At 35.0% G+C, this 12,327-nt stretch overlaps 2 protein-coding genes across 3 annotated transcripts in view; one reads left to right on the forward strand and one right to left on the reverse strand.

Moving 5' to 3' along the window:
• Positions 1-272: 272 nt before the first annotated feature.
• c25h15orf40 (chromosome 25 C15orf40 homolog) lies at positions 273-3,274 on the reverse strand. Of its 2 annotated transcripts, XM_056451602.1 has the most exons (5): positions 3,061-3,274; positions 2,751-2,868; positions 2,527-2,654; positions 2,320-2,419; positions 273-2,152 (listed from the first exon to the last, which is right to left on the reverse strand). In XM_056451602.1, the coding sequence occupies exons 1-4, from the start codon at positions 3,211-3,213 to the stop codon at positions 2,327-2,329; spliced, it is 492 nt and encodes a 163-aa protein (XP_056307577.1). In that variant the 5' UTR covers positions 3,214-3,274; the 3' UTR covers positions 273-2,152; positions 2,320-2,326. The 2 variants fall into 2 exon arrangements, with proteins under 2 accessions (XP_056307577.1, XP_056307576.1); XM_056451601.1 differs by having other exon boundaries at positions 273-2,419.
• A 2,287-nt stretch (positions 3,275-5,561) lies between these two features.
• glsl (glutaminase like) overlaps positions 5,562-12,327 on the forward strand; it is a 32,198-nt gene continuing 25,432 nt past the window's right edge. The window contains 2 exon segments of the mRNA XM_056451603.1: positions 5,562-5,816; positions 6,352-6,452. Of these exon segments, the coding sequence (XP_056307578.1) occupies positions 5,770-5,816; positions 6,352-6,452 (148 nt within the window). The 5' untranslated portion in view covers positions 5,562-5,769.

A 12,327-nucleotide genomic window follows, 5' to 3' on the forward strand; every position in this document is an offset into this window, starting at 1 on the left:
AATATGATTTTAAACACATTTACTGTACAAAGCATACATAAACATTGCTGACGCAGCAAAGGTTTGAGAAGGCAACTTAAAAAGAAAATATTATATCAATGTAAATCAATCAACTGATTTTAATAATGCAGGTTCACATACAGCACAAAAGATCCATTTTAAAGCTTTATATATTTAAGCACATTTAGATTTAAATGTTTAAATACAAATTTTAATAAATTATTTTTACATTTTAAACCGATTAATAATATTGACTAACAACTGAAAGCCATTTGGACATGTAGCATAATGTAGCCCATAAATAAAATTAAAAAATTTAATACAAATACATTTTTGAAATAAACTATTGTGACTCAGAATAGTTTTGAGGTTTAATTCTGATAGTAGATCTTATGGTAACTGGGAGTGACTTTTCGGATCAAATATGTCACTTTGCTCACAGCTGATTGATCAGGTTTGGGTTTGCGATGTATAACTCAGAATTAAACTTGCTCCACAACAGGTTAGCCATGAAGCGCAAGTTACCATGGTGAAGAAACCAGCTCAAAACCAACCCACATTATTGAGCCTGAAAACTTAACCTGGATAAAAGCCAAAACTGTCTTTGTGCAGCAGGCCTGTTTAGTGTAGCGGTTCACTTTTAATCCACACTAAATATACATATTTAAAAATACATAATATAACTATAAAATATCATAAACAAAAGATTGGGACTGCCCTACTTATGTATGATGAATTCACAGTATTCCTCACATTGGATAAAAAGCAATTCAATTCATTAATTCAATTCATTAATAGTGGAGTTTTCCTAAGCCGTACACCCCTTTTGACCATATGAACCCTTTTCACAAGACACATTTAACGGTCATCAGAATCTTAAATCCTTGAACGTTTTTAATATTTTGATTTAAAAAACAACATATGAACATATATACGTATTTATGTATGAATTATATCATCTTTGCATCAAATTACAAAAACATGAATTACCACTTGTGTGAGGCGTTTTAAATGCAGAGTAATGCAGACCGGACAGTAAATTTGACGTCCTCTCTTCTGTCTCAAACTATTTTTTTTTTCTGAAAGTCTTGATAACACCATTATGAAGTTTTTTTTTATTTTTTCAGTAAAATAGGATTGTAAAAAAAAAAAATGTTGCACTCTCCTACTCACTACACTCTAAGTTTAATTTAATTCAAGAGCTCACACTTAGCTGATAATTGATAATAAAGTATGTTTGGCATGCTGTTCAGAAGATCCTTAAGCCCGGGGTTCCCTTCCGTTTCATCGGGAGAGAAGGAAGTCTGAGCTTAAGTAGATCTCAAGAGCTCCCACGAATTCGTTCACTCAGCCTATTCCTTGATTATTAGGGGTTGCCACGGTGGAATGAACCACCAACTGTAGCAGCATATGGCTATGCAATGAATTCCCAGTACTAAAATACTTATTATTCACTTATACTGCATAGCTTAGGACTGTGGAAGGAAACTGGAGTACAGGGGAACACAGACGCCAACACAGGGAGAACCTTTTTGCTGTGAGGCAACAGTGCTAACCACTGAGCCGCAGTGCCATACTGTGCTGGATTAATCTAGGAAAGAGGGGGAGGAAGATGACCAGGGTAAGAAAATCTGGTTATTTATGTGCGTTTGGTTTCGTAAATCATATGATAGCTACTGCGGGACCAGCCATGGTCAATCATAAGCATGTGATCCTCTCGAAATTAGTTTATAAATAAACTTCACTTTAGTACATCTTTATTTCTATAGCGCTTTTACAGTGTAGACTGTGTCAAAGCAGCTTAACATAAATTAAGTTCTAGTAGATTGAGACTGTGTCAGTCCAGTTTTCAGAATTGAAGTTCAGTTTAGTTCAGTTCAGTTCAGTGTGGTTTAATTATCACTGCTGAATGTCCAAACACTGAAGAGCAAATCCATCGATGCCAGCTCCACCAGTCCCAAAACCAAGCAAGCCAGTGGCAACATTGTCGAGGAACAAAACTTCATCAATTGATGAGGCTGAAGGAAAAAAACTTGAGAGAAACCAGGCTCAGTTGGGCACGACCATTTCTCCTCTGACCAAACTTCCTGTACAAAGCAGCAGTCCACGTAGTGAGTTTCCCCAACTATGATGACTTCTGCTACTGAGAAACCTGGAAATGTGAAAAGGGTCCATGTGTACTGGTATTGTTTAGACCACAAAATACAAAAAAAAAAAACTTGGAACAGCAAAGACATTAAAAATAAATGTACATTTTATTTGACAAAAAAAATCTAATATGGTTGACTTGATGAAAATTTTTCCCACTTCCCAACCCACTTCAGCATCAAGCACTAGCCTCTGTCCTCAGTTTGTTTAGGATTTCCTCCTGGCTCACATCTGCAGTCACCCTAATCACCTTTTCTCTCGATTTGGAGCCCTGTTATGCAATTGAAATCACATTATTGATTAACAAGAGCATACAATTAAGCGTAGCGGCCAGAAAGCACTGAAATAACAGCATAGAGGGTGTTTATAGGAGCTGACCTTGTCTAAGGATACTTCGCTTTTCTTGAGCTGCAGGACTTTGGATAAATAGCGCAGGAGTTCAGCGTTTGCCTCTCCGTCTGTTGGCGGCGCAGCAATGGCGACCCCCACCGCCTCCTCAGACACATCTGTCAACAAAAAAAGAGAAACACGGCGGTTACTGTGAACCAACTCCAAACAGACAATAAGTATGTGTCTTCATCCAATTATTTGAGGTACTCAACCAGTAACTGCGTTTTGTTTGGCCCCGGGTTTAGCATGTATCGCTATTGTTATGGTCCCGTCTTTAAGTTTCATAACCGGGCAGGGAGGAATCTCCGGTACTTTTGGGCTGCATTTGCTCTAAAATGGTGAATAAAGGTTTAAAAGTGGTCACACTGTCAGTTCTCAATCAGAACATTATGGTATATGGAATTAACACACACACAAGTAAAATTCTGACTCGTATTAGGTAGCTTAATATGTCTTCTGCTGTCATTACTAAACTAATCATACATGACATTAATATTATTGAAGATATGTAATGAGCCCTACCGTCTTGTCTTTTTTAGGCATCGTGTTGTATTGTGAGTAAACGGAGTTGCAAAGTGTGGGTTTTCTCGTCAAAGGCGTCCGACTGTAATATGGTGAGGGTTTCACGGATGGAAATAGAAATATTCTTACACACTTGATAATTTGGGAATACATCAGTTTAAACACCTCACCATTCTTTTAGTGCAAAGAGTGAGCAGCGTGGGTCGCGCGCATGACAACAAACATCGAAATGCGTTTAGTGCGTCATTTGTGCGCGCTAAATGCGCAGCAGAGTGACAGATGGGGCAAAATACAACTCCAGATAACTTATTTGTCAGATTAATTTATTTGTCTGACAAACTGAAGGTGATGTTTGCGGCGATGTTAAAAATTTTATTTGCTGGTATATATAATATATTTTTAACTTTCAAGAAATAATAATAAATTATCAACTAAATGCTTTATTTTATTGCACATGTTATGATATGTTATGAGTTACATTAAATAAAACTATTATTAGTAGTTAAATAATAGTTTAAAAGTAGTTAATTACTTAACTGCTATTGTTTGCTGTATTTATGTGTGCTGCAATACTAATTTGATTGATATAAAAGTCTTATTAATTTGACAACTCGTTATAATTAGTAATAGTGTTTTAATAACAGTGGTTAGTTTTGTAATAATAATAAAACAACAACAAAATGAAATAATTACAAATTAATTATACATTTTTAATAAATTGCTATTAAATACGTTTTTTTTAGTTAAAGTATAAAGTTTAACATGTATTAAAGTTAATGTATTGTTAGCAGTAGTGTATATTATTTAAAAAGGTAAGTAAAGCTGTTAGTATTGTGGATGTTTTAATGTTTATTAATGTTATTTATAATAATAATAATAATAATAATAATAATAATAATATTAATAATAATAATAAAACAGGGATACCAAATAATTCAGTAATTTTTAAAGAACATAAAATTATTTTAACTTAGAAAACCTATAGTAGCAAAAAAGCTAATTTAGTACGGTAACACTATAATAACTATACACTTTGAATAATCTATTAAGCATTAACAAATAGTTAATTCATTATTTGTTAAATATTAACTCTACATTAATAGATTTTATAAATACAGCTACAAATGCTGTATTCTTGACTTAAAAACACATTTATAATGTGCTTAATTGTATTTTCATACTTTGTTTGATAATTGTTCATTACTAAATTCAGTATTGTGTTATTCACAAACTATTTGTATTTAAGAGTTGGGGTTTTTAAGATTATTCAGAATGAGAAATGATTAATAAATTATTCAAATCAACATTTATAAATTGTATTATTCAGGCGTATGGTAATGGTTACTTTGTATGTTAATAAATGCTTTAATAACTCAACTTTGTGCAATTTTGTGACCTAATCTAAAGTGAGGACTATTTATGCTTTGTAAATCCCCTATAAATGACAATTTAAGGCTCAGGATCAAATGAACAATAAATGTTTGCAATCCTATCTAAAAAAATATAATTATTGTAAACTTTAAACATTGCTGAATAACAGGAGTGTCAAGATATAACATAAAATTGGATAAAACAACAATATAAAAATTTGACAATATATTATGATACAACATTTCAATGCTATTTAGCGATGTTTAAACTGTGCAGTCATTTTATTTTAGATAAGATTGCAAAGACTTTTCATTTGATACACTTTCATTTGTGTATCTTCAAATGAATAGAAAAGAATAAAGTCATTTATTTTCTTTTTTCCTGTTTAGAATATAACTGAGCCTTTAATTGTCATTTATAAGGGATTCCTAAAGCATAAATAGTCCTCACTTTAGATTAGGTCACAAAACTGGATGAAGTTGAGTTAATAAAGCATTTATTAGCATGCAAATTAACTATTAGTATATGCCTGAATAATAAGATATATGAATGTTAATTTGAATAGTTTATTAATCATTTACTTACGCATTCTGAATGATCTTAAAATAGCACCAACTATTCTTAAATAACTCGTTTGTAAATAATGCAATCCTTAATTTAATAATGAAAGAATAATCAGTGACAAAGTATGAAAACACAATCATTAAGCACATTATACATGTGCTTATAAGTCAAGAATAGAGCATTTGCAACTGCTTACTAACGTCTATTATTGTAGAGTTAATGCTTAACAGATGATCAATTAACTATTTGCTAATGCTTAATAGATCATTCATAGTGTGTATTTATTATAAAGTGTTACCTTTAGTACTTTTAACAATACAAATAACACTAATAACAAAATTCACTATTTAATGTACTTTATCATTACTAATTTATGTGCAGTTTTGGTTGTAATAATTGTCAAAAGAAACAACAATAAACAATACATTTATCATATTATATTATATTATATTATATTATATTATATTATATTATATTATATTATATTATATTATATTATATTATATTATATTATTTTGTTTTCTAGTCTGTTTGCTTCTCCTGTTATTTAAAGTATACTTTTCCAGAACACAGATCCCTCCTCCAAGATGCAGTTAAGTTCCTCCTATTTTCATGCAGCCACAAACTGGCTCTTCACACAGAGACTGAGCTCAAACACAGCTGCCAAAGAGACCCATCTTCATCTACACATGCAGCACAAACACACCATCTGGATTTCCTAAATCTCCCAGTCAACAGTCTTCACCAGTGCAAAAAGTGAAGAACAGCTTTATCATGGAGAACAGCTTAAGCCAAGAAGCAGAGGAAAATCCCTACCTGTGGTAAGAACTCTTAAACACTTATTAAAAAAGCAGTGTTTGAAACGCACACATGTAAATCTGAACTATTTTTCTGTTCAATTCAGGGCTGGAAAACCAACACTGGGCTCTTAATAAATAATTAAAGTTAAATAAAATGCATTCTCTGATCTGAGCTGACGATTGATAGCTGTGTTTCTCTCAGCTCTTCAAGACTAGACTTGTCTTTACACACAAACACACTTTTGCTTTGATCCTGAGGTCTTGTTTCAGTGTATCTACAAAATCCACTGAATTACAATTTCATGCACATTGTTGGTGTTTAGTTTCCCTACAGGCAAGCTGCCAAGAAGACATTAGCTTTAGCAAATGCATAAGCATATATATATATATATATATATATATATATATATATATATATATATATATATATATATATATATATATATATATATATATATATATATATATATATATATATATATATATATATATATATATATATGGTATGCTTCCTAAAAAAACGATGTATGCTAATAATAATAAAAGGTTTTTGTAGTTTTCAGAGAACACCATCTCTCAGACGTAAATGGAGAAAACGCTATGGAGGCCTGGATGGAAATAAACTGCTGGAGCCGAATAAAGAGGACGACACAAGAGGTACAAAAATAAAACTCTACAATTTGGTGATTTCCACTCACAGTGACTTTGGTTTTGGCATCACAGTAGCTCTTGGAACGTGTTTGCATTTTGTTCGGATCATGGATCATCTCCGCCTCACATTCCACACGTCACCACCACTGATCAGACACCAGTTCTGTAGGAAAACTGTGAGACGAGGGATAAATGAATGGGACAGTTCGGTAGACGCTTTCATTTAACCGGGCTTGTGGTCAACATCTGGGCCATAAAAATGTGTAAAGGCAGTGGGTGTGTTCTGGAGAGAAGTGATGTGGCATGTGTTGGGTTCACCGTAGCTGAAAAACACACTCCAAACTCTAAAAACTTCAAGTACGCTGATTTTATAGGGGGGTGAAACAGTTATACACTTAAAAATACTGAGTAAGTTTAAGATTTCTATGAAAATAAGGAAATATAGTTTTTGTACTGAAAAAAAAATATGATGAAAAAGAAGAAATAAGGAAATTTCAGACATTTAATAATCAAAAACGAAGATAGTACGATATTAAATAAAATCACAAAATATATATAACAGATTAGTAACTAAATAGCTTAAAAAAACAACAGAAATCACTGAACTCCAGACTGAAGCGATGTTTAGGTGTTTTTTACAAAAATGTACCAAAAATTTTGTGTCTTTGTATTTTTAGAAAGTTTCAGTCATATGCGACAACATTGTTAAAACAATTACTGATAACAACGATTCACAGAAAAGACTAAAATTCTGTACTATGCATGCCAGACCAGTAGGTGGTGATGTCACTATTTGTCTACACACATACGGGCCTGTGATTCACCAATGATTTGGATGTCAAGTACACACTCATTTCTAAAAACTGAAGACATAATATAGGCTACATGCACATTTTGACATTATTTTCTCACATTCATGTTTTTGTTGCTAAAATCTCACGTACACTGGGACGATTATCAGCATTTTTCGAAATATTGTTCGGCATTCATAACCAAGTGATTTTCACTGTCCATGAAGGCTGATTTAAAATTCTATGTCGAGTGATTGGCGTGACACACGACGCCTGCCTTGCGCGTAGTTGTGCATTCATAGTTTTGCGTGCTGTTTGTGTTGCTCTGCAATAACACTTCCAAAGCACTAGCTGGCAGTAGATTTTTATGTTCCTTTGTGTTGAGTTTCTTTGTGGGTATTTTGTTTTTTCTGAATGTCACAATTAGCTAAAACTCACTCATACAGAGTCTGGAGAATCCGGAGCTCCTTCACACAACTCGACACTTGTAAACACTTGCTCCATCATGCTCGTGGCTCATCACTGGTACCAAGCTGACCATGACAGAGCTTGCGCTATGCGTCGTTGAAACGTGTAGTTACATTTTTTGAGAGGTGCGGATCAGCCACGGTAAGGGCTATGCGATCGCGCAAAGGCTGCACCGATGCATTCGCAGGCGCTTGATGCAGAAGTATAAATCAGCCTTAAGACGAGTGAACATGCAAAATTAATCTCTGTCGCTAGATGGCGCTTCTGAATTGAAAATCTAAAACAGAAGGTGATGCTGTGCAAATTAAAAAAAAATTTTAAACCCGCTTGTTACAAAGAAAAAGTGGTCCTACGCTTTCTGTAAGGTTTGTCACTCCTGTTTAACTTTCTGCAATACTGCACACAAACACCTAGGGCCCCATGTACAAAGACTTGCATTGGACTAATACTAAAACATTGTGGACAAAGCTGTAAATGTGTGTCCGCAGTAAAAAAATTCAGATGTATGAAACACTGCGTACGCGGAATCCCACACATATTCTCTTTGTACATCCGAATTATAGTGAAACTGAGCGCATGTGCACGAGCGCAAAACCCCTTCCTGCCTCCTCCCTTGTATAAATATGGTAATGACTCCACTTTGGCAATACCAAGTGAAAAAGCAAGGGCAATGGTATTAGGACTGCTTTATATAGTAAAAGTAGATATTGCTCGACTGATCTTGGAAAGCTGATGATTTATTATGAAATAATAGATTTTTAATTGCACTCAAAGTCAGTTTGTTTAGTACTAAAATCACAAAAGCCATTAATAGACCTTAGTCAGGGTAGCAGCATATTTCATTTTTGACATGAATGATATTAAGACTGTGAGGAACAGAAGAACAGTGGGATCAAGACATTATACTGATGTTTAATAATATACCAACATATAAGCTTTCTGAAAGAAAAAGTCAGTAGACAAAAATTATGTAATACAGTTTTGAAAGTTGTGATAATACAGATAGGAGTTGTGAAAATATGTTGTTAATTATAAAGCGGATTTCTACTAGCTTTCTTTTCATCTATGTCAAATTTAATAAGCACTGTAATACCTTTATGTTCTCCCAACACAAATCGATTCAGTTAACTTAATTGTTTCATGAACAATCCATTTAAATTTGTAAAAAACAATTAAGTTGCCTAAAAAAATCAAGAATTGTGTTGATTCAGCTCATTTTAAATAAGTAGTTTGAGTGTGGCAGTTAACCTGATTTACATGTAAAAATCATTTATATCAATTTCAAATTTCATTTTCACAATACATACTGGCCTTTATTCCCCATACATACTTTAATTCCCCTTGAGACTTTTGTGGCAAGTAGAAAAGCTCTTCAGACTGTAATATAGACCACATGCTTTGTTTTATAAACCATATTTATGTTTTGTGGGTTTCCAATTAAGTTACTTTTCAACCGGAGGGGTGGAAACACCGTCTGCATAACTTCGTCTGGCATATACCACCCAAACTGGGCACAAAATCAGCTTCCTGACTCAAGAAACTCTTAGAGCTCGTGTGCAAAATGATGTGGTGCAGAATATTTTAGCACTATTTTAGAAAAATGCAGCAGGCATCTTGTATATTTGGACTTATAATAGGCACAATTCAGTCAAAAATGTTAAATCGTCTATCTATTTTATAGTGTTTTTCTCAATATAATGGAAAAAATCAACACAACACTAAATCAAACTGACTTTCATTTAACTTTTTATTGACTAAATAAACAATGTTACCACATAACATTTTTAAATTAATAATAAAATTTTAAAATATACACATCTACACATTTTTTATTAATCTCTACTGGGTCAAAACAGACCCAAATGCATTATGAGGATCAAGTGTGACTTACATTACCTGACTAAAGTCTGGTCGCCTATCCAAGTTTTAAGAACAACAAATAAATAACTTGACTTCTAGTTGGTCATTTGGTATCAGAAGTGGCTGATATGAAAGGCAAAAGCCTCTAGATTATGCTTATTTTACCAAAATAAAATATGATCATGCCTTGATTTTTAATTATTTAATTAGGACAGTAAGGTCTGGCTTTGCTTAGACAAAAGTCCTGTCAGTTAACAGAAATAATGTACAGTATAGAATATAAAGCCATGGTGCAGTGGAAAAAGAATTCCTATTGTGTTTGACTCCCATGAGCTTGGAGGACTGCATCCATACATCTCTACAATGACTCAAATAAAGTCATCTGGAATGGCAAAGAAAGCATTCTTGCAGGACTCCCAGAGTTCATCAAGATTCTTTGGATTCATCTTCAATGCCTCCTCCTTCGTCTTACCCCAGACATGCTCAATAATGTTTATGTCTGGTGACTGTGATGGCCAATCCTGGAGCACCTTGACTTTCTTTGCTTTCAGGAACTATCAGAAGGAGCGCTATCCTGCTGAAGAATTTATCCTCTCCTGTGGTTTGTAATTTAATGGGCAGCACAAATGTCTTGATACCTCAGGCTGTTCATGTTGTTCAACTCTGCAGATTTCTCGCATGCCCCCATACTGAATGTAACCCCAAACCATGATTTTTCCTTCACCAAACTTGACTGATTTCTATGAGAATCTTGGGTTCATGCGGAATTGGTGATGATTAAGATGCAGGTCAACAGATAATTCATCTGAAAAATCTACCTTCTGCTGCTTTTCCAAATGATCAACTAGCAGTCAAGTTAGTATATGTTGCTCTTACAACTGGGATTGATGACAGTAGTGTATATATTTATAAGAAATTTTATAATTACTTATATTTCCTTTGAAACATGGTTACAGTGAGCTGCTGAGTGCAGAATATACTGGCGAGCATTCTTGGTAAAAAAACATATATTTACACTAATTTATACTTAAAGAGACATTAATTAATTCATTCATTTTCTTTTCGGCTCAGTCCCTTTATTAATCCGGGGTCGCCACAGCGGAATGAACCGCCAACTCATCCAGCATATGTTTTTATGCATCAGATGCCCTTCCAGCTGCAACCCATCACTGGGAAACATCCATACACACTCATTCACACACATATACTACGGACAATTTAGCCTACCCAATTTACCTGTACCACATGTCTTTAGACTTGTGGGGGAAACCGATGCCAACACGGGGAGAACATGCAAAATTCACACAGAAATGCCAACTGACCCAGCCGAGGCTCAAACCAGTGACCTTCTTGCTGTGAGGCGATCGTGCTACCCACTGCGCCACCATGCAGCCCTCTTAAAGAGACAGTTCACCCAAAAATAAAAATGTTCACTATTTAGTCATGCTCAAACGGTTCCAAACCCCTCCATAATAGAAAAAAATGTATACTATGGAAGTCAATGGGTACTGGTTGACAAAATATCTTCTTTTGTGTTTCAATCAAATCAAACAATCAAACAGGTTTGTGACAATGGGGTCTGAATGATGACAGAATGTATCACTGTAAACTTGTATGTCATCATTTAATTTCAGCTCTAATAAGACATTTGTATTATATAACTAGAAAAGTAAAGTTCGTGGACAAACTTGATGGTGGTGTGAGAAAGCCTCGTCTGGAAGTTTGAAGTAGTTTAAAAGTTTAAATCATTGAAGTAGTTTTCAGGAAGTTTGAAACAATCGGCATAGATAGACAACTACATATATGTTAGCATGTTTCTTGTATGGATCGGCATGTTTCTTGCTAGGTGGTTGATAGGGGGTTGAGAGTGGTTGTTCGAGTGTTCTGAATGGCTGCTAAGGTGTTGCTAGGGTGTTGCTAGGCTGTTCTGAACGGTTGCTAGGTGGTTGCTAAGGTGTTCTAGGTTGTTGCTAAGTGGATGATAAGGTGTTCTTGGTCATTGATAAGCTGTTGCTAGGTGGTTGTTTAGGTGTTCGGAGTGGTTGCTAGGTGTTTGCTAGGGTGTTCTGAGTGGTTGCTAAGGCGTTGCTAGGTGGTTGCTCTGGAGTTGCTAGACAGTTGGTAAGATGTTCTAGGCCATTGCTAAGGTGTTGCTAGGTGGTTGCTATGGTGTTCTGAGTGGTTGTCAGGTGGTTGCTAGGGCATTGCTAGGTGTTTGTTAAGGTGTTGTTGCTAGGCAGTTGTTAATGTGTTCTAGGTCATTGCTAAGGTGTTGCTAGGTGCTTTCTAGGGTGTTCTGAGTGGTTGCTAAGGCCTTGCTAGGTGGTTGCTAGGGTGTTCTAAGTTGTTGCTAGGCAATTGCTAACATAAATTAGCATGGTTCTAGTATGAATTAGCATGATGCTAGAATGTTTCTAGCATAAATTAGCATGTTGTTAGCATGAATTTAGTATGAAGTAGTATGTTTCTAGTATGAATTGGTATGTCGTTTGTATGTTTCTATATGGATTAGTGCATTTTTAGTATGGATTGGTAGGGGCGCCGCTGGGGGTGGGTGGCTTGGTGGGATGGGGGATGTTAGGACTATTCTAAGTGCCCCCCCCCCCCCCCCCCCCGTCCAAGGATGTTATTAGGGGCCCACGACACCACTAACCCACCCTGCCCCACCAACCACAACCCCCCCCCCCCTCTCACTTTCGTCTATGACAAAACCCCACCCCTCCACTCTTCACTTTCATCCACGACACAACCCCCAATTCTAT

Source organism: Danio aesculapii, chromosome 25, assembly GCF_903798145.1.
Source record: "Danio aesculapii chromosome 25, fDanAes4.1, whole genome shotgun sequence".
Classification (NCBI taxonomy): Eukaryota; Metazoa; Chordata; class Actinopteri; order Cypriniformes; family Danionidae; genus Danio; species Danio aesculapii.

Coding starts and splice junctions, on each gene's coding strand:
- c25h15orf40 (XM_056451602.1), bottom strand. CDS start 3,213: ATGTATTCCCAAATTATCAAGTGTGTAAGAATATTTCTATTTCCATCC. Junction 2,655..2,750: donor CAAACAAAACGCAGTTACTG/GTTGAGTACCTC, acceptor TTTTGTTGACAG/ATGTGTCTGAGGAGGCGGTG. Junction 2,420..2,526: donor GCGAAGTATCCTTAGACAAG/GTCAGCTCCTAT, acceptor ATTGCATAACAG/GGCTCCAAATCGAGAGAAAA.